The sequence below is a fragment of the Myotis yumanensis genome, unplaced genomic scaffold, assembly GCF_028538775.1.
Source record: "Myotis yumanensis isolate MYYU_CA2020_CCGP unplaced genomic scaffold, mMyoYum1.0.hap1 SCAF_5, whole genome shotgun sequence".
NCBI classification, from domain to species: domain Eukaryota; kingdom Metazoa; phylum Chordata; class Mammalia; order Chiroptera; family Vespertilionidae; genus Myotis; species Myotis yumanensis.
In genome coordinates, this window is record NW_027223756.1 from 8,809,061 (window position 1) to 8,832,021 (window position 22,961).

Genomic DNA, 22,961 nt, shown 5'->3' on the forward strand with positions numbered 1-22,961 from the left:
CTGACCATTGCACTGTTTTAATTCAGACACTACCAACCTGTACTAAGAGAATTGCTTGTGATTCCGTATTTCAGACTAGTAGCTCAAGTCTATATCTCTTATGAGCATTTCCTATGTACCTCATTCAAAATCAGGTGCAGGTTCCCAAGGGGCTTCACTGGGATTTTTGAGGGGAACCAAAGGGTCAAGGGGCCCTAGGTGGTGGAAGGCAGCCATAGAGGCCCCTGGGGCAGTTAGGTTTTTGGTTTCATGTGTTACTTTGAGAGATAAGTGATCCCTTCCCACCTACTGCAAATGCGTAAGAGTGTGGCATGATGATGGCGGCAAAAGACCAAACTCTCCTTCAGACAGCACCGGAGCTAGTTGTGTGTTCCATTCTACAGTCTGTGGTTTTTTGGCACCAATGAGCTGGTGGCCTTGAGGCAGAGTTATCTCCAGAAATAAAAAAAAAAAAAAAAAAAAAAAGAATGAAAAATCTTGACTGTGTCAATAAGAAAAATGGCCAGAGTCGTGGTAAACATGGAACTTACAAATACACATCCACGTGCTCATTAATAATTAGATGGCAAAACATGACTTCACTATTGATCAAAGAAGTTCAACTTTAAAGAATGATGGAATGCTATTTTTAAAAAGTGAGCAACTGGACCAATATTTTAATAAATGTTAATAGCATATGCTGGGAAAAGTATGAAAAATTCAGCACTCTCATATACTAATGAGAGAGTGTACATTGAAGCACAACTTTTTTGTTCATATCCTTGAATCACTCAGCTGTTAGGGCATATTCTTGAGGTAGTTATCACAGATGCATACAAAATACGCAAGGTAGCTGACTATTACAGTAACATTGAAAAAGCAAATGTCCAACAGATGTGGAATACTTCAATAACCAAAGGGGAAGCCATACTTTGAACCATTTGCAGTCTTTAGAAATAATATTTAAAATAACATTAAATCATGTGAGAAAATATAAACATCATCACTCTTGTGTGCACTTCTGTAAAAAATACTATTTTCTATTATTAGCAGGATTATAGTTAATTTTCTTTATATTTTTCTCTTTGTACCTTTCTGAATTTAACTTTCAAAAATGAACATAAATTTAATTAAAAATAAAGGTTCTTTACTCAGAATCTTGCCACTTTCTGATGTCACTGCGCTAATTATACCACAAATCCTGCAGGAAGTGGACACAGTAAGACATGCTCTTTTCTTCCAGAATATTCACCCTCATCACAGTGCAATAGATAAGGCACTGTGACGAAAATTCTGATTGAAATTGTGAGAATTGTGACAGTCTTCCTTTTAGTTAGTTGGTTAATTAATTAATGAATTAAATTTTTGGTGAGGTAGTGTCAAAGCAAAATGGGCAACCCAAGGATGCAGAAGTCTGAAAATGTACCATCCCAGGACGGGGTGGGTCCTTGAAAGGTGCCACATTTGTCACCGTGACTGCCACCTCAATCTGACAACCCACTAAGTCCTATTCGTGTCCTCAAGTGACCACTTGATGGTCTTAGAGGTTTCCAGTGTGAGTTCTCTGGGGGTAGGGCCTGGTCTGAAACCCTTCAGTGAATAGGACTGTTTGTTAACTCCAATAGACAATTATGAAGGGCAATTAAAAATTCAAATTATGTTAATAGGCCAGAGAAAAATGACTGTTTGCAGAAATCAGTGGCAATTACCAGACATAATGGTTCTCAATTAGGCTGGAGGGGATTTTTCAGTCATTCATAATTCACTATCTTAAATGTATCATAAAAAAGTAATTGTCACTTGTTAATAAAAGTTACTTAAAAGCAATGTTAAGTATCTTGTGTGGAAAGTAACTCTCCCCTCTCCCTCGTCAGTTTTTCAAAAGGTATACACTTAATTTAAAAAAATGGAGTGCACGCTGTTTCAAAATAAAATCAAACAATGTGAATGTGCTTAAAATAAAGCTCTTTCTAGACCTCTCCTTTGGACTTCCCAGGGGTAAGCATTGTTTCATCCATTCAGTGATTATTCTTCTTCCCAACCACCTCCCTGCTCCCATTAAAATTAGGGGAGGGGGCTGGGGAGACTATTCAAGGAATATGTTGCATTGATATTTTTAGTCAATTAAAGGTGAAAACATAGAAATATTATCTTGCTGCTCTGTCATGTTTATTTTTCTCCCAAGGTTTTCGATTTGTTTATTTTTATATTCATACTAGAGGCTCAGTGCACGACATTTGTGCATGGGGTGGGGGAGTGCCCCTCAGCCCCACCTGCGCCTTCTCACAGTCTGGGAGCCCTCAGGGGATGTCCGACTGAGGGCTTAGGCCCGCTCCCCAGACATCCTTATTATTGCCACAGAGGTGGGAGAGGCTCCAGCCACCGCCCCTGCACTCGCCAGCCGTGAACCTGGCTCAGGGCTTCTGGCTGAGTGGCGCTTCCTCTGTGGGAGTGCACTGACCACTAGGGGGAAGCTCCTGCATTGAGAATCTTTCCACTTTTGAATGTCACTGAGCTAATTATACCCCTGGTGGTCAGTGCATGTCATAGTGAGCAGTCATTCTGCCGTTCGGTTGATTTGCATATTATCCTTTTATTATATAGGATGCAATCTCCACTACCCCTAGGAATACAAGCAGCATTCAGGCATGTTGTTACAATTCCACTCTCAGGCAATGCAGTTTGTGGTATCAATCGCACTGCACATAGGGTGTGATTCAAGGACTCTGACCAGTTAGTTCTAAGCTTGATTTCTGGTGCTTTAGGAAAAAAGAACTAAAAGAAGCAAGAAAGAAGGAGAAGGGGGTAGGGGAAGGACAGAGAGTAACTCTCAAATAAGTAAAAGATGAAAGCATGGATTTTTCCGTTGCTGAGTCCCCAGGGGATAAAACCTTTTGTCTTCTGTTATAGATCCTGCTAAAAGAATGACAGCCACATTCTCAATTTTCTTGCCCAATCAGGAAAACTTCCCTACAACTTCAAGTCCCAAACTGCATCTCTGTGTCCACCAGAAAGACTGAGGCATGAACAGGAAAGAGTGAGACCCTATGCAACAAGAGTCTCACTCTGGTCGGTCACAGTTCATCAGTATTTCCAGAAACTTCTCTGAAAGGAAGCTTGAGGCTACTCTGAGCCAGGCACGTTACAGACCGCACATGCTCTTCTTCAGTTTTCACCATCACCCAAGGGAGTGGGCATCCTTATATTCCCAAGTTTATGCTAAGGGAACCCAGATGTTTTTTTATTCAAAGTCTACATATATTCTCCTCCAATACATGGTCCCTTTGATAAAATTGTACAGACACTCACAACTGTGAGATGTCACATTTGATGACGCCTCAGCTTATGACCGCCTTTTTTTTCTTTCTTTCTTTCGTGGAAACGAGGCTGTCCACTACACTGACCAGTAAGCCATCTCAGCGCTGTGTAAGAACATGAAATCAGCCACGCATACACAAATGATCCCAATTTCGAACATTCCCAAAAGTGCTTGGCGCAGAGAACACTGCTTGGGCCTGCTGTGAAACAGTGACCAGGAAGGAAAGAAAGCACCTACACTCTGGCCTTCACTGGACCCGTGTCTTAGAAGTGGGTGTACCTCAAGTGGGAGCTGCATAATTTCCATTTAAAAAGAGCATTGAGGACATACATTTTGAAAGTAGACCTATACACAGTCTTCCTGTCACTCACATCTAAGTTCAAAGTGTACTTCTCAGGAATGACTGCCTTTCCAGGCCCTCCTAACTAGAGGAAATAAAGTACCTGTCACTCTCCATCTCCCCCTCCTCCACCATCATTTCACGTTTTAAAAATGGTACACTCTGGTGTTTTTACTGGTCAACCTATTTCTGTCTGTCCTGCCTATTGGAATTTCAACTCCATGAAAACAAGGTCCTTGTCTGATGTGTTTGTCGCTGTGTCACCTTACTTAACCCAGTGCCTGGCATGTGGAAATATTTGTGGGCGAACAAATATGTTTGTAATATCAAACATCTCTTTTCATGAACAGTCAGGTAAGGGTTTCTGCAATGGGACTTTTATTTGGGAGCATCATAGGAAATAACAGAAATTAGATCAGGAGTAGGGTATCACCTGGAGGTGGTTGTCATGGAGACAGAACAACTACGATAAATGACAAGGATGGGGAAGGGAGGGAGAAGCAATGAGCCCTCTTTACCTTGCCCCTTATGGAGTGACTAGCAGCGGTCGCCAACCAGTGGTCCGCAGACCACTGGTGGTCCATGAGGTCCAAGAGGTTGGCGACCACTGGACTAGAGGTCTCAGCATCCCCAAGTGACATAAAGGAAGTATCAGCATTTCTTCCGGTGGTGAGAGAGAGGCTGGCCCACGTAGACGGAATGGTACATTTTCTGTGGGACTAAGGCTCTGTTACTCTGAGGGGAATGCTTTTCTCTTCATTAGCAATGCTTCCACTGCCAACTCAGGGCTGCTGATTAGGTCAAGGCTGGGATAAGGTTTGGGTCAATGACAACATGAGGAGATCCGCTTTGGAGGTACCACGTGACTGTCTTCACTAGAATGTGCTGTGGGACGGGACCTGACTGCAAGCCCTCCACGCTCAGACTAACCTACATTAACCCCTTGTGGGTGTTTGTTTTCCTTTTGATTTGGGAGCTTTGAGGAAGCTCCCATGACCAAAGGACAATTCTTCTGGCTGGTCTCCCATCCCCTGATCATTGGATGCTATCGGTTATCCAAACTGTTTTCCTTTCGGTGTATAAATACTTTGCACCTGGCTTAGAAAGTAAACGTAATTAATTCCATTTCTATGTTTTAAAGAAGTTTCAGCAACATTTGTGGATTTTAAAAATAATGTTTAAAATGAATAATTATTACCATCAGGAACACTAGTAATGATATTATAAAGGTAATAAATGCTTGTGAACACTTCAAGCAATAAAGAAATACGTAAAATAAAGGGGGAGAATGCCTTGTTTCTCATCACCAACCCTGGTGTGGCACCTACCACTCCCTCTCCCGGTAAACCCACATCCCAGATGTGACCACTCTGAGAGATTTGCTGTGTGTCCAGTGGTGTGAGGATAAGAGTTCTCCAGAAAAAGAATGCTCAGATTTGCAGCATTTCCATTTTTTGTGGAGTAAACAGCCTCGCCATCTATAATTTTAAGCTAAGAATATGCTGGGATTGGGAAGGGTGCTGCACAGCCAGCGTAGAAGACAGTGCAAGCAGGCTCTAGCACACCGCATGTGCTCCTTCAAATTACCTGTATTTCTTCTTCCCTTCCTCCCTCCCTCCTCCCTCCCTCTATTCTCTTCTCCCTCCTTTCCCTCCTTCCTTCCACACACCCATCGTTGCACATTCACTCATACATAAACAGACACACACACAAATCAATATCTTACATAAACACTGAGCATTCTGTTCTGCAACTTCCCCCTTTCTCACGTGGCGCATTGAAGCTCTGTATTTTGAAAATTTCTTGAAACCCCTGGTAACTGGGAACACCCCGTGCTAGCTCCACAGCACCTCGGGGAACCACTTGGTCTCCGAGGACGTGCCTGCCCGCGTGCGTGTGCCCACACACTCGCCGCTGTCTCTCTATTGTAAAAGCGAGCCATTCATCACTGGGCAGCAGGTTCTGCTCGGATGGTTTATTGTCCTGACCTCATTAAAAGCATGTAATCCACGCCGTGCCGTAAATCTATGCCTCTAAATACTCTCCTCTTTAATTTTTTAATACTGCACACATGAAGGGAAAGGTTAAAGCCAATTAAAAGAGATACAAATACCATTATTACTGCCCTGACAAACAGTTAGTTATTGGATTTGGTCGTTTCAGTTTAGAAAGCCATTTATTTTTGGCCCCGGATGAATTAGGAACCAAGCTGTTTATTGACTGCTCTCATCTCCAAGATGAGATGTGTGAGTGTGTGAGTGTGTGTGTGAAATATTATATATATATATATATACAGTACCAACACACACTCACATATCAGTTCTTGGTCCATTCTCTCACTCAATTAGCATCATTCCTACACATAAAAACTAGGGACAACTTAAGGTCTAAGTGCAAACAATAACGCCGCAGCTGCCCATGGAAACCCACGTGGGGACAGCGCCAACACTTTCACGATGGTCCAGAAAGGAGTGCGCCACTCGCTTCATTCTTATGCAGCAGAGAGTTGTCGTGGTGGCTGCTGTTGCTGTTTTCGCCTCCCATTAAGGCTATTATATGATACTGACAGATGCTTAAAAGCATTTAGAGCTGGAAGAGCTGTTGGGAAAATTGCTGCCAAAGGATTGACAAATGATGGTCTTTCTGTCCACAAGGTTCTTATTTCCTGGGCAACATGGACCAAACGAATAAAGAAACAGAGAAAGAATCATTAACGCAAAGACTTGGTATTGTTTCCTGACATGAGTTCCCATTTTCCGTCGCCTTCGGTAAAAACCTGACTCTGCTTAGGGAAAGGGGGCAGCATTGCAGGGTTCTCAACTTTCTCGGGTGCCCCCTTCTCTCCCGACCCTCTCACTCCCTGAGGAATGTAATGCTGGCCCCATCGGGTCTGAGATGGTCTGAGGAGATGCGGGGGTGCGTCTGAAATTTGATTACCTTGTTCGTTCATTCCATTGTCCACCCACAGGCCCAGATTTTTTTGCGAGAAACAATGCTGACCATAGCATTGGCTTCAGGGCAAACTCACACCCGCTGGCTCCCAGCCATAAGAATTTACACAGCCCGTAATCCACTTTTCTTAGCATCCTGCTCTTCTTCCCTACAAGAGGTGAAGGTTAGGGTCACAGAACACTACAGAGGTGCCTTTCAGAGGAGAACTGAGCACATACTTTCCTAAGGAAACTCACAACACGGAGCAGGACAGAGAGGCTAAAATGGGGCGTTTTAAATGAGGGGGGGGAAGTGTTTTCTGTTTCGTCTTGTCTCTGGAAAGACTAAAGCAGGGGTTCTCAACGTGTGTTTCCTGGACCGGCAGCGTCGCCTGTGTCCAAGAACTTGTGCGACATGCAGATTTGGGGACCCACTCGGAACACACCGAATCAGAGCTGGGCTGGGGCCAATCAGTCTGTCTCAACAAGCTTCTGGGAGATTCTGATGCCTTGTTTTAGGGACTATCGTCTCTTAAGCTGCTTTTCTATGTCCATCCCTGAACCAGTCCCAAACTTCTGAGCGTGAGCCGGCCACTCACACCTTGGTCTCCTCACTGCGCCAGGCGCACCACCCCTGTCACGCCCTGCCCTGCCCCACCTAGAGGGCCAGCCTCTGGGTGGCCACGGGCTGCATGGGACTCACCTCTTCATCTCAGCACCCAGCCAGGGGCCGAGACCAAGCAGGTACTGAGGGAATTAATTACAAGATAAAACGGCCCTATGAATGATCAAGAAACATGGAGTAGTATACTCATCTATTTATGTTATTAGTTCTAAGCTGATAAACATAACCCATACCGAAGTAAACATGACTTTTGCTTCCTTTAATAAAAGAAAGAAGCAAACATGGCCAGAGGAACATTCTCAAGCAGCCTCTAATGGGTTGCCTGTTCAGTTTCTCAGGGAAAGCAAGAAGTAATTGGACATGCCTCACACTCACAGCCTTTATCAAGTGTGCTGACGATCCAGTTGGCTCTGCCTATGCCAAGAGGACCCATCTGCCCCTTTGACAATAGATGTTCCCACATGGAAAGTAATCTGGATACGGCTACAATAAAACCACCAGAACAGACAGCTCCAGCCCCTGCCCTTGGCACTCCTGTCCCCCAGGATGGTGGAAGTCAGGGGCAGTTCTTGGGAAGAGGACATAACCCGAAGCCATTCTCATCCTCGCTCCACGAGGACCTGAAGGACCTGGCGTACGGCGTCCCTGGCCCTTTGCAGTCCTCTCTGACACTCGGACATTGTCCCTCTCCGCCTTTACTTTCTACCCTGGGATTGACCATGGCGTTATGCAAGCTGGGGGAGGCCTCTTTTATGCAAGCGGCCTAGGTCTGTCTTTCTGTGGCTGTGGCATCAGATCACCTGGGTTCTGATCCAGGCTCCAATACTTTCTGGCTTCTTTAGCTTTTCTGAACCTCAGTTTCCTCATCTGTACAATGGGAACAATTTTAAAGCTTGAATGTTAAGTTAAAATACACACACACACACACACACACACACACACAGTAGAACCTTGAACAGTGTGGGCGTGAGGGGTGCCAAGACCTTATGCAGTTGAAAATTGACATATAACTTAACTCCCCAAGCACTTAACTACTATTAGCCTACTATTGACCAGAAGCCTTGCCAATATCATAAAAGTGGATTAACACATATTTTGTATTTGTATTATATACTGTAGGCTTACAATAAAGTAAGCTAGAGAAAAGAAAATGTTACTAAGAAAATCATACGGGAGAGAAAATACACTTATCGTACTTATTTTAAAAATCCACATATAAATGGATCTACACAGTTCAAACCCATGTTTTCAGGGTCCCCTGTGTATGTGTATGTGTGTGTGTGTGTGTGTGCGTGTGACATATATAAAATTAGTCTGATATCTAACACATAATGGGAGTTTAATAAATATTAGCTATTATAATTACTATTACTATGGGCTATGAGCTACCGGGGTTTCTTAAACTGGAATCCATGGGCCCCTGGAGATTCATATAATGGACAAAGGTGTGTCCATAAGTGCCCTGAATAATCTGAACAATGTTTCACGTTTGCACAGAGTCCTTTTCTCTGGGCACAGAGCCCACAACTTTAATCAGAGGCTCAGTGCGGTCCACGGCTCCTACGCCGGAAAGAATTGAGGTGTTGGGGCTTCGCGTAGCCAGACTGTGCGCTCAGCAAGCTAGCGGCCACCAGGAAGACACAGCGGCTCCTCTAAGGCTGACACCTCACTCCAGGCATGATGTGCACCTCTGAGATCTCCGTCCTTAATTCCACACCATGTGTGTTTGTTTATTTTCCTTCCTCCACCTCACAACAGGAAATAGCATTCCAAACGCAAGCCACCAGGAGGACAGGCAAACACTTAATTTTTGCCTCGAACGCCCCCGAGGTTTAAGAAAACAAGAGCGCTTCAATCTACCACGCCCAAGCACAACATTCTTCAGTAACATTCTCAGAAAAGCTGCTGTTTCCAGTGGGGTCCTCTTGATGCTACCAGCCTCGGATGGGCAGCAACAACACACGGCCACTAGCCAAGAGCACAGGTTTGCTCTTGAACTCCAATCTCCTAACCAGCTCCCTGCCAGCAAGTGGCTTCTCCTCTTCCCGGTTCTCAGGGTCCTTACCTGTCAAATAGGATTTACTTTCTAAATGAGTGCCAACCTTCTATGCACAAGGACCCAGATTTAATATAGAAATGGTTCTACTAAGCTGTCATTTCCACATCCATTGACTAAGAAAATATTTCATCACCAAAAGAAAGTTACCCTCTCCTTATGAAAATTTAAAAAAAGATACCATATATATATATAACAATACATATATATATATACGTATATTTCATCCACTGAAAAGACAGGTAGATGGAAAAGATCATTTTATTCTGGCTACAGACAGCAAAGGGTGAACATGAGTTCAAGGATCCATTAAACAAATATTTATTCGGTATTTATGAAATGTCAGTTACTTTAATAGGGCTCGGGATATCACGTCAAATAAAAATACTTGCTGCCTTTGTGGACTTGATAATGCTGGGGAAGGCAAATGTCAACTAAAAATACTCGTACAGATAGACGTTTCAAATTGTGCTAGTGTGTGCTACAAAGGGTAAGCTGGATCCGGACAGAGAGATGGTGGTGGTGAGGGGGTGAGTTTAGATAAGGTGTCAGGGATGGTATCTGAGCTGAGCTCTGAGGGCTGGTAGTAGCTGACCCTCCAAAGGGGCGTCAGAGCTCAGGTGAACGGAAGACCTTGAGCCAGCAGGACCTTGGGAAGTGCACTTAACCTCTCTGACTCACTTCTCTGCCTGCAAAATGGGGATGAGAAAGAACCTAGGGTTAAATTAGCTAATAAGTAAGATTTGGTTAAGACAAAGCCTGGCAATGCACTAATGAAGTGTGGCAAAGTAAGTGTTATGCAGGGGTAAAAGCATGTGCAAAGGCCCTGAGGTGGGAAAGAGCTGGGTATGTCTGAGAAACTGGAAGGAGGGAGTGGCTCTTGGGCGGAGCATGGGTGGGAAGGTGGAGGAAAGTGAAGCTCGGCAGGTGGCAGGTAGAGTGGGGGTAGCTGAATCCCACGCTAAGTTCAATGGGAAGAGAGGGTGGAGAGTTTTACGACGTCCCCAGTGGACCTCTGAAATTCATTGCCCAGAGGTTAGAAAATTACTGTCTCTGATTTGCTTCTTATATAGTTCTCTCATTCAACTATTCTATGAAATAACTCCTCAAAGGGAACAGTTTCTTTAGGTAAGAAGTTTTATATAAAGAACCACTGTTTCATTCATGCTCATTAAACTATTCCCACCCCCACCTAGATCTCAGCAATAATAAATATAATTATATCCATCTTTAATGACTTTGGTTCCTTAGACTTCAGGTGCTGGAATACTGTATTTATTAACATATTTTAAGCCCATTAAAAAAGACTGCATTAATTTCTATGATAATTTAGTGCCCATAATACATTCTCTGTTCTGAATAGATGTTAATCACCACAGAGTGACTGATGTGCCCGTTGTGCACCAAGCCAGGATCCAACTAGTAGCTAGTAACTTTTAGGTTCAATATTGTTACTGGAACAGCTGATTAAAATGTAGTTGTAATAATTGTTCCTGGTCCCCCCAGCAGCCCTGCCTTCGGAGGACTCAAACCAAGAGTGAACAACTGGGTTCTGCGCCGCAGAAGATGGATGAGATGACTCTGAGTGTGTGTGTTTCTAGCAATGCTCTGCTTGGGAGAAACATGCTGAAGCCAGGTATTTGGAACCACTCCTGGGTGGTCAGCTGTCTGCTCAAAATAGCAGCAGGAGGAAGGTCACTGAAGAGAAACATGCACACTAACCCCAAAGCCGGCTTGCAGGAAGGCAGCCGGGCTGCCCCCTTCTGTCTTGAAGGTAGAGGAGGGTTGGCAACTCTGCCAATTTCCATGCAGTGGTGTGAGGGGTGACCTGGTCTATGCCAGCACCCTACCAACTTACGCGAAAATTATTTTGGAAGTAGAAGGAAAAATGCAATCGTGAAATTTGGATCAAAATGAAATGATGGAATTGATGTCCAGCCAGTGTGGCTCAGTGGTTGAGTGTCCACCTATGAACTAGGACAGTGATGGCGAACCTGTGACACGCGTGTCAGAGGTGACACGCGAACTCATTTTTTTGGTTGCTTTTTCTTTGTTAAATGACATTTAAATATATAAAATAAATATCAAAAATATAAGTCTTTGTTTTACTACGATTGTAAGTATCAAAAAATTTCTATATGTGACACGGCACCAGAGTTAAATTAGGGTTTTTCAAAATGCTGGCACACAGAGCTCAAAAGGTTCGCCATCACTGAACTAGGAGGTAACATGTCCATTCCTGGACAGGGGACATGCCCGGGTTATGGGATCAATACCCAGTAGGGGGCATGCAGAAGGCAGCCGATCCATGATTCTCTCTCATCATCGATGTTTCCATCTCTCCCTCCCTCTCCCTTACTCTCTGAAATCAATATAAATATATTTTAAAAAATGAAATGATGAACTTGAGTATAGACAAAGAACTAATTGCATGAACCAGGTTCTGTGGTCAGTGCCTTCGGACGCACTGTCTCACTGAATCACATCAGGAGCCTACAGGGGAGGAGCCACAATGATCCCTCACTCACCTGGAGCTCCGAGAACTCAGGTACCGGAGCCCCCACTTATCTGCAGGTTTGCTTTCCATAGTGTCAGTTACCCACAGCCAACCGCAGTCCAAAATACTGAGTGGAAAATTCCAGAAATAAACAATTCATGCATTTTTAATTGTATGCTATTCTGAGTATGAAATCTCGTGCCATCTTGCCCGGGGCGTGAATCATCCCGTTGTCTATCATATTCACACTCTATACGCTCCCTGCCCATTAGTCCCTTGGGAGCCGTGTGGGTTGTCAGGTCAATGGAGCTTGGAAGTCACCCTTCTATAACCTAACGCTACATCACAACGTGGACGTCCTTCATGCCACTTCATCTCATCATCTCACATCATCGCAAGAAGAGTGAGTACAAACCACCAAGATATTGAGAGAGAGAGACCACATTCCTATAACTCTTATTACAAGGTATGGATATAATTGTTCTGTTTGATCATTAGCTATTGTTGTTAACCTCTTACTGTGCCTGATTTATAAATTAAACTTTATCATAGTAAGAAGCATAGTATGTATGGGGTTCAGTACTATGCCTGGTTTCAGGCCTCCACTGGGGGCCTTGGAATGTATCCCCCACGGATGAAAAGGGGCAACTAAAATGTACTCTGAGTCACACAGTAGTGAGCGGTAAACACCAGCATCTGTGCTCTTACCCTTCGCAATACTGCCTTTAAGATCAGTCAATCAATCAATCAATCAATCATTCACGTGGGAAGGACACTGAGAAGCATGATGAAATACATAATATAGTATTAGGTGTCAGAAAACCTTTTAAAACAAAACACAACCTGTTCTCTCTTGGGGCTTTGGGCTTTGGTGATGGGAAATGGTATTGTTCACATCCGAGGAGGGAATAAATCTCTAAACCATTGTCTTTTTCTTGTGGGGTCTGTTGGGAAGGAGAGAAAGGCTAAGCCCTGAATAGACTGGCTGCTGTCCAGCAGTGTACTGATGAGGCTTGGGGTCAGGGGCCTGCAGTGCTGAGCTGCTCTGCATAAATACAATGGAAGAAACACTTGCATTTCTAGCAGGGGAGGAAGCAAGAGGAGGAGTGAGAGGGGGGAGAGGAAGTCGGGGGGGGGGGGGGGGGGAGGAGAGAGAGAGAGAGAGAGAGAGAGAGAGAGAGAGAGAGAGAGAGAGAAACTGCCAGGGAGCCGGTGCCGGTGGACAGATGTTTAGTGACTTTGCTCCCTTGAGTTACAGGGACTGTTTAAGAAGGTGGTGTCAAATACTCCATCTGAAGTTCTTTATTGCTGGCATAGAAAACTTCCTTTCCCCAAACTTTCAGCACAGTTTGCTCCACCCAGAAGGTCTTGGATGGATGAGTTTGTCTCTGTGTTTGCTGGTTTGTGATGTTTTTGTTTGCACACACCCAGGAAAAGGGCCGAGTAACTCAAGCAGGTGAGCGTGGAGAGAAAGAACAGGCACAGGGCTCAATGGTTAGCCTGTTGGCCCTCGGAGCTCTGGGAGCCGCACTGGGAAGTCAATGGGAGCCTGAGCCAGGAGGCCCGCAGATGACAGGCGTCCTGGCTGGGTGGTGGAACCGGGGTCTGAGCTCGTATCTTGGCCACTGTATATAGGCCTCATCCTTAACAGTATTCCCACAGGGTGGACAGGTATTAGCATCCATTCTTCAGACAGATGGCTTTGCCTGTGGGAAGGATCCCAACGCACACACCTTTACACACACACACACACACACACACCTCCAATGTGCACAAATGTAAGTCCAAGATATAACCCCCCCACCCAACCGGATTTTTCAAGTGGTAACACTTGAAAACTACAGAATTTTGGAGAAAATTTATCTCCAAACATCCTGCTTATGTTTACACAAAAGCTCCTCTCTCAAATTTTCTCAAACTTGAAGCAAGTAAGCCATCAGGCACCCTGTTGTCCATCTGCACAGGCTGAGAAGTCGCAGCCCCAGGCTCCATCTGGGACCTTCAATCCCCATTTAATTGTTTGGGCCACACAGTGGCAGCAGGCGCTTTTTTTAAAAGCTGACTTAGACATGGATACTGTAAGGCTCAGAAGGGCTCCCATACCCTGCGTTGTGGCTTTGCTATGTCCAGCGTCCTCCGTACGTCCACAGTGAGCTGCCTGGTGGTGTGGACTGGGCAGTGTGGAAAGCTGTTCAGGCGGGGGGTGGAGGGACTTGCTCATCTTTCCAGTCCATTCTTTGCCTTCCTCGTAGCCTGTGTCCTGGCCGTATTGGACTCAGCACCTGAACATCCCTGGTCTGCTAAGGGTTTGCTGTTTTCTGGGCCTGGAAGGCCCTGCCCCATGTCTTCCAGCAGAACCTTCCGGCTACTTCTCTTGAATGACGGCCTCGGTGAAGCCTATTCTGACCTCCTGAGGACTGGCTGCCCGCCCCTCTGCACCCACCTGTGCCCACGGCCACGCAGGCCTCCTTCCTCAGGCCCGAGCACCAGCAGCAAAGACCATGCTTTATACATGTCTACTAGCAGCCCTTCCCCATCAGGAAGGAGCTCCTGAAGGTGGGGACTAAGGCTCATTTGCTTTCCCTTCCAGCGCCTGTGATGGTGCTGAGAGCTACCATCCACCTCTGCCACCTCTGGGCCACCCACAGGTCAGGGCAGTGGTCACAGAGGGGTTACGAAGGCTGCAGGCCATGTGACAGGGGAGCTGGGACCACCTTTGGATCTAGGGACAACATGCTGGGGTGACCTCCTCAGCTGAGGGGGACGAGCCTGTGGGTGCCATCCCCACCTGTTCAAGGTAAGCCAGATCCTACCCTGCTGATCTCAGACCTCAGACCCGGAGGCCGAGAGAACAGGTCTGGAGGAGTAAGCAGGGCACCATCCACCCACCCTCACTGACATGGTGGAGCTGGGGTTCCCCACTCCCCTGCCCCGTGCTAAGGGAACAGGGCTCCCTAGCAGTCCAGAGCACTCTTCTGCATCTCCCTTCCAGAATGCAAACCTACAGGAGAGTTTAAAAAATTATTCAACTAGCACTGGCTGGTGTGGCTTAGTTGGTTGGGTGTTGTTCCATGCACCAGGAGGCTGCTGGTTTGATTCCTCAGTCAAGGGCACATGCCCTGGTGGTGGGCTCGATCCCCAGTAGGTGGTGTGCAGGAGGCAGCCAATCCATGTTGTGCTCTCACATAGGTGTTTCTATCTCTCTCTCCCTCTTTCTCTAAAAATCAATAAACTATTCAATAAAAAATATTTGACTAAATAAAGTATCTGTTGCTACTTAGGATGGGGTTATAACACTTTTTTTAAGAGGTTAAAAGAACGACTTGCTCTTCAGGTCAGTCCCTGTCATAACGATTTTCTCGTGCCATATGCTCCTCTGAGCTGCATTAACATGACATCTCTGTCTGAAGCAGCTGGTCGCAGCCACTTCAAGGCATATGAGGAGCCGTACATTCAGGCGGCGTGTGTAATAACACAGAGAGGTATCAGCACTCCTGCCCTCACAAACACTGCACTTGCGTAATTCTACATTGTGTTTTATACAACATTGCGGAAGTGCTGTAGGAGATAAATCAAATGGAGGCTGAATGTGTGTGTGTGTGTGTGGTTGTATGCCTGTATATTGAGAGTGTGTGTGTGTGGGGGGGGTTGTATGCTTGTATATTGAGTGTGTGTGTGTGTGGTTGTATGCCTGTATATTGAGTGTGTGTGTGTGTGTGTGTGTGGTTGTATGCCGGTATATTGAGTGTGTGTGTGTGTGTGTGTGGCTGTATGCCTGCACATATTGTGTGTGTGGTTGTATGCCTGTATATTGTGTGTGTATAAATACATACAGGTACACATATACATGCATGTTTTATGAATTGGCAATTGCCTTTACTGCTCAAACAGAAAGTGTTTTCCATTGAAAGAAGCTAAACATTTTAAGCATCAGACGAAAATAGAGCCCCGTCGATCTGCAATACAGACAGAGAGGTAGGGCAGACCCACGGTTCAGCACTTCGAAATACGAAAAAAGGAAATTTTCCATCACAAGCCAACGGCAAAAACAGCACTCTCAACATCCAGTCACATTTTCCAGACGAAGGAAAAAACAAACCTGGCCAGCCACGCAGGGCACAGGGCCTCCTCTCTCCCCAGGTGACCATCTTTATCTCACTGATACATCTACTCCATTCCCCCGAACATCTCACCCCACCTTCTTAAACCGCTCATTAAAAATCCACATGGGTTTACTAAAAGTTTACCACCTGACAAATGGCCCCAACCTTCCAGCTTTTCTTGTCCTGTAGATCCCTGTGCTCATCTTCTCAGAAGCACAAAAGGTAGACCCGCGATTGCCTTTGCACTGATGCTAAATGTGAGTAGATTTGCCTAAATGCCTGCTAATAGCACCCCCTAAAATTTTACACTAGGAGTGCGTGCCTAATGTGTTGTTGGTGCTGTTTTACTTGCTTTTTTCCCCCCCATCAGAACAGTCTTTGGATGTGAATCACAAGCGGTGTCACCCATGAGTTCTGCAGAAAGAACATATATCCCGAGACTATCCCACAGTTCTGACGCTCTGTCATGAAGGTGACAAATCCTAGGGCTCTAATGTTTCATTAAATTAAACATGAAATGTTTAATGTTTTGTTAAATTAAACATGAAGCCGTGACTTTGCACCCGAGCACCACAGCCTTCTATCAATTCCTCACATTCCTTCAGGTCACTTCGGTTATAAAAATGGAGTTTTGTTTATTAGAACTGTTGCGTTTCTCTCTGCAGTTAAAATGCACTTTCTTCTGGTGCTCTTATAAATGATAACCAACAGGCAGCAGGGTTTTGGTATGTTTCAAACATTTCTGAACGCAGGCCTACAGAGGTAAAGCCTGCAGACAACCATTAGGTCATTGTCTATTACAATTTTTTTGTTCTTTCCAACTTTCATAGCCATGACCCGAAAGCTTCCAAAGGCTGCAGTGTTACATTGTCAACCAGATCTCCCGCCCATTTCACAGACGGGCATGCTATTGCCCAAAGAATGGGAGGCTTGCCAGAAAACCGCTGAGACCGATCCTTCAGACCACAGCAATCTCAGTGAAACCCCCCCTGTGTCCTTACTCACCAGGACAGAGACTGACAGGGAACACAAAACAGCTCTGAGCTGGGAAAGCATGTGCATAAGCAGAGAGGAGTTTGTAGACACTTATGACTAGTGAATAAAAGTTCTGATGGAACCATTTAAAGCAGCAGGTAAACAAAGCAGGTGGGAGAGGAGAAAATGAGGCCCAGACAAAACAAACAAACAAACAAACAAAAAACCACCAATCGGGTGGTTCAAAGCAACTTCTAGAATTCTTCGTGATATATCCAGGGGCTCATGCCACAGACAAAATTTCCAAATACTGTTTTATAAAACGTGAGACTTTTTAAATGAAGGAGAAAACAGACAAACAAACAAACAAACAAACCCAAACAACTATGTAGCAACTTAAAAGAGGAACATACACATGTCCCAGGATGAAAGTAAAAAAATGAAGTAACTTTACACGTTTCTTGTGAATTGCAGGGCATGACCCCTGGTTTCCAAACCAGGTCCCATAATTAACTGTCCAACCAGCAACAGCAGAAGCAGCCTCCCTTAAAGGGCAAGTCGCACAGACCCTTTCAGTCCAACCAAACGTGTCATCTGTGCTTTTTCTGCGCCGACCCACCAGCTCCTATCACTGGCCAAAAGCTGTAAAACAGCCCGGATTTGCTAACAGATCCCTGCTCAGAACTCCTGCTCAAGAACCCTTTCCCCAGCCAGCTACCCCAAACACGAGGAATATAATTGACACTCACCATTCTGAAGCTTCATGTCTGGGAGGCAAACTAAATACATTAAACGGATCCTGCTTTAATCTTCTTTTCTAGACCCCCAGTGCCTTAATCAAAAAGGAAAAAGAAAAAAAAAAGAACACAACAAAAATATTCCCTGAGGTCCTTCTCTAAACCACCAGAGTCAAAGCAAGAAAAAGCTGTCTGTTTAACAGAATGCCCAGAACCTGTCCCTCAAACATGAACCACCACAATTATTTCTAACACCCCTCGACTCCATCCCTCTCCCCTCCCCTCCTTTGCCCTCACTGTTATGGTTTGTGGCCAAGACAGGGCTTAAGTTCTACTTTAAATCAAAATCTGCAAGACTCTTCACTTGGATATCTGGCTTGGCAGACCTCCTGCGAAAATCCCACGTAAAGATACTCTTGTTTCCTTCCTGCACATGAACTGTGGCATATGCGGTCCCTCCTGCCCTCCCTGGTGCACGCTTAGCCTTTAAAGGAGCTTAAGCGGCAGGACTTCATTCGGGGCTAGCTGCCCCGCAAAGCTCGTTTGGCTCTTCCCATTAAGGCAAGAGGCTCTAAAAGGCTAGCACGATGCTTTTAACTATGTTGGAGGGGCCAGTCCTATCTTGGTGGCGACAGCCGCACACTTACCGGGCTTTCAGGGCCTTGTCAGAACCATCCTGCTCCTTCTGGGATTAGGGACGCAACATGAAATTAACCAGTCGTTCCCTGGAGCCATCCAGATTCGCATCCTCCAAAACACCCAGCGAGGCAGCTCCCCCTAAAGTTTCTCCTCTGTCAGCTTCTCCTGGCATCCACCGCCAGCCCGCCGAGGCCCGGGTGTGGTTTCAACACTACTACTCAATAAAAGGATTTTAAAGGCTGCGCCGGGAGCCGGGAGCCTCAGATCCCCGTTTGGCTCTCTCCATCAGCATTCCTCAGCAAGCCTGCACAGAGCGAGCCACGCTACATTATTTATGTCAGCTCTAGGCTCTGGAAAACACACACTGGCATCCTGATTACTAAGAATCCTCATGGAGACAATTAAACCGTTCCCACATATATTTTCCCCTCGCTCTTCCCCGTTCCACCTCTTTCAGAGGCAACACAAGCACTTTGAGGCGTGTCCCAACTCATCTCTCAGGAGCCAGGAGAGCGCTGACATGTGGCCACCATGGCCAAGGAGCCGAGGGAAAAGGACCCTTTCCCTGGAGTGGATGGAAGAAACTCCAGGGCGCAGAGTTAGGATGACAGCCTGGGAAGCACCCTGCCAGCTGCCTCCCTGGGTTGGGGGCATTGACACGGAGGCAGCAACACTGAGGCGCCACGACAGCCATTTTGATGAATTCATGGAAGATTGATTTAGAATGGGCTGTTTGGGGAAGGAGAAAGCTTTTGGCAACATGACTACCCTTCGGAGCTGGATGGAGAGCATTCACACTCAACCAACGAGTGCTCCTCCGTGCTCCATTGAAGGCACAGCCTTAGATGGGAAGACCATGTAGAGCAATGGTTCTGTCCCCAAGTCTCCTCTTCAGGGAAATGAACAAGTCTCCAAGTTTCGGTCCACCCTTTCCCTTCCTGCCCACAGCTCGACAGCACTTGGCGAGCTGGGCATAGCAGCCACGGGCAGAGGGACCCATAAGTGCATATAGAGAATGAAGGGGGATGACAGAAACTTCCTTCTCTGCAGGAGCAGGGAGCCCACAAATTCCCCTGGGGTCTAGCTAGAGAGTCCCTGCTTGGCCGGCCACGGTGACTTCAGTCTGGGAAAGCCCCAGGCACCGCTCGCTGAGACAACCATTGAGTGGCAGGACCTCTGGTTAAGTCAGTGTATCTAGGCGTGGTGTTGGCTTGGGGAAAATCAGTTGTCTCATCCTAGGGTACAAGAAGAAGCTCTTCTTGCAACTTGCTTCTCTCCAAAGGCTTCCTTTAAATATGCATACCTTTGTTTTGCCATTTTTATTTTTTAATGTATGTTTTTATTGATTTCAGAGAGAAGAAAGGTGGGGAGGAGAGAGAGAAACATCAATGATGAGAGAGAATCATTGATTGGCTGCCTCCTACATGCCCCCTACTGCGGATTGAGCCTACAACCCGGACATATGCCCTGACTGGGGATCTAACTATTTGTTACCTCCTGGTTCATAGGTCGATGTTCAACCACTGAGCCACACCAGCTGGGCTGCCACTTTTATTTTTTCAAGTGACTGTCACTTCTAGTGACTTAGTCCATTCCAATTCAGACACCGTGAATGGAAAATTGGTGTCTGACATGGAAACAATGGTAGAGAACAAGGGTAGGTCAGTGGAGCAGAGCCCGGGGTGGGGGTGGGTGTATGTGGGGGCAAACCTTCTCTGTGATATACACACAATAGCAAAGCGGTGGGGGATTAGCTCCAGTGCATGAAGCAGCAGGGCTCTGCTCAACAATACACAGATGAAAGGTAGTATGATAGGGTGAACACACATATACATATACACACCACACAATAGGATACAACTGCCAGGCACCCAAAGATCTGATGAATAGAAAAGTAGAGTTGCCCTTTGGGATGATTTCAAGTTTGAATACTGGCTTCCTAGACCCGGAACGCTGGGTCATCCAGCCCACTGACCTTGATGGAGACCTTGACTGCATGTGGGCACAACTGTGGTCCCAGCGAGCAGTATTTCCCATCCTCCCTGCTGAAGAATCTAACTCACATTATCACTTCTCTTGGAAAGGACTTAGAAGCAACTCACCAGAGTGATGAGAACAGAGGAAGCTTTGGGAGAAAGCTTATTCAATAAAACATTTTATTCCTCTAATAACTAAGCAATAATCAGCTTAGCGGCTGACCTCAGCCTACAAGTCCTGGCATGTATCCCTGGGGACCCTCTTGCTGTTCTCCAGAGCTTAAGTGTGGGAAAGGCCTGGGGGACTGCCAGTCATTTGATAATTTGTGGCCTTGGACGTGTTGTTCAACCTCCCTGAGCCTCTGTTTCCTCATCTGTGAACTATGGGTAATGAGACCAAGGTCAAGGATTTTGAGGATTCCATGAGAAATGCAAAGTACTAAGCCCAGAACCTTGTGAGCTCCTAATAAACCTTGGCTATTGTGAATTTTCAAAAGATGATTAGGTAAATGGCTCAAAAGGTGATCAGTTAAGTGGTGCAAAATGTACTCCGGCTGGTTCACGGAGGCCCGAGCCCCTCTCTAAGCGCTCCCTGTGCAATCAGATTGCTATTGACAATCTGTGTGCAAAGTACTATAGTCATCACTATCATTTGCCTTCAACAAACATGTGCAGATGAGCTGCCCCATGACAGAGATGTCGATAAAAATTAAAAGGAGTACAAAAACTGTAAGTATTAAGGGGAGGATCATGAGGCATTTTTTTTTTTCAAGGAGATTCCAACCTAACACCTTTCTGGTGATTGAACTATAAAAGAAACCTATTTCAGAGTCTTGATATTTAAAGCAAGGCCTGAAATCCCTTCCTTGGAACCACCATCCTCGTAATGACACCCTCCTTGCTCCAAGCTCTGAGGAACGGAGGTTGGGAAACTCTAATCTAATATAAAACTGCCATTTTGTTGAAAAGGACAAGGAGGGTTGGAGAGCTTAAGGTCCACCCAGTTTTATGTCCCCCAGCACAGATGGATGGGAACCCACAGTTCTGACTTCCTTTCCAACGCTCCTCCCATCCCCCTACAAGGCTAAAGTAAAAACCAGTGGAACTCACAGCAGACTTTTACTTCACTGTCCCACAAACTGGTTTTGATTCCATCAGTCCCTCTGCTTTAATACTGTGAGTATAGGGGACAAGTCCTTCATAAAGAATGCAACTTTTTTTTTTTCCAGAAAGTGATTGCTTTAAAATTTCATTTTAATGTCCTCTGTAAATGAGTTCCCACGTGCGCGCATGTGTGTGTATGTGTGTGTGTGTGTGTGTATGTGTGTGTGTAGTGTGTGAAGCCATTTTACTATCTAAGGGCTTCAATAGAAGTTTCTAAACCTTTTGAATGAGAAGAGTGGTACTTCAAACTCTTCATATATTATAAAGGCTGCATTGCCACTGAATGAGGACATACATTCATTATTACTAATACTTTTGAGAAATACACGTTTGTCCATGTGTCTCTTCTCTAAGGATACAGTTCACAGAGAATTACATCCTGTTTCATATAAACACAGGAGGGCTTGAATTTGGTTTTTAAAAATATATATTTTTATTGATTTTAGAGAGGAAGGGAGAGGGAGGGAGAGAGAGAAACATCAGTGATGAGAGAGAATCGTTGATAGGCTGCTTCCTGCACACACCCCACTGGAAATCAAGCCTGAAACCCAGGCATGTGCCCTGACTGGGAATTGAACTGTAACCTCCTGGTTCATAGATCAATGCTCAACCACTGAGCCACACTGGGCGGGCTTGAACATGTGTGTTTTTAAAGTACTAACCATGCTTCTTGCTTCCATAAACAAGGACCATCAAAATTATGAATCTTCCAGGGAAATAGATTCTACAACATTTTACTGCTACAAAATGCCCACATGCGTTGTGACTACATCCCTGGGCACAGCTGGACTACATGGAAATAGCTGAGATCCTTTTCTCAATCAGAGTCTCAAACAACCTCTTTTTCTGCTTCTTGTCCAACCACCTGAACAAAAATGCCGTGTGTTGCATCATGCGCCAAAGCTATTTCTCCAGTTGAAACATGAATTATGAGTCCTTCTGAAACACATCAGCCAGATCAAGTTGTAACATGGCCCCACTGTAGTCACTGCCCAGATTCCAGCTAATCACTTTCCAATACAAGTCATGATTTTACCTCATTAAGTTCACATTTTCCTTCTTTTCCCCTCCACGGTACATACTGAATTAGCCAGCATTAAGTTGAACATGTCTTCTCTTACCAGGTATGGTTGACCTGAGGGTAATGCTGACTTTGCTGGGCCATGTGTACTTTTATATCATGTGGGGTTGGAAAGTTAGTCTTGCCATACAGGCCTTTTGTGTGTGTGTGTGTGTGTGTGTGTGTGTGTGTGTAAATAATAGGGAGGCACTCTTGGTGGTCATTCTAGGTGTTTTTTATTTTCCACCTGGAAGCTTGAACTCAATTCCTAATGATGAATATCCTTAAATATATACTGAGACTACTACAAGGCATAGGCGTGTCTCACTGGCAGCAGCGTTGGGAAACTGTCATTGCTTCCAGATCAACACAAGAAACCGCCTGCAGCACCTACTTCCTGTTTCCATTGAGGCAAGCAATTGTTGATGGCTATCTTTAAATGGTGGCGGGAGATGTTAAAGTAGCAGAGGTGCAGGACAGTATACAATAGTGGGATATGTCTCCACACCACAGGGGATGCCTGAAACAGCGGATAGCACCGAACCCTACACCTATTATGTT

At 45.4% G+C, this 22,961-nt stretch overlaps 1 protein-coding gene across 10 annotated transcripts in view; it reads right to left on the reverse strand.

The window, feature by feature from the left end:
• The window catches only part of TENM2 (teneurin transmembrane protein 2), a 1,191,402-nt gene that overhangs the window by 383,475 nt on the left and 784,966 nt on the right, over nucleotides 1-22,961 (reverse strand). For 2 of the 10 annotated variants that reach the window (XM_070414459.1, XM_070414456.1), the window contains exons 1-2: nucleotides 18,209-18,557; nucleotides 17,574-17,656 (exon numbers count right to left, since the gene is read on the reverse strand). The exons of 6 other annotated variants lie outside the window; for them this stretch is intronic. In XM_070414459.1, coding sequence (XP_070270560.1) covers nucleotides 17,574-17,613 — 40 coding nt within the window. In that variant the 5' untranslated portion in view covers nucleotides 17,614-17,656; nucleotides 18,209-18,557. Of the gene's footprint in view, nucleotides 1-17,573; nucleotides 17,829-18,208; nucleotides 18,558-22,961 lie in introns of those variants that run through there. 2 more of the 10 variants (XM_070414458.1, XM_070414457.1) reach the window with 2 other exon arrangements.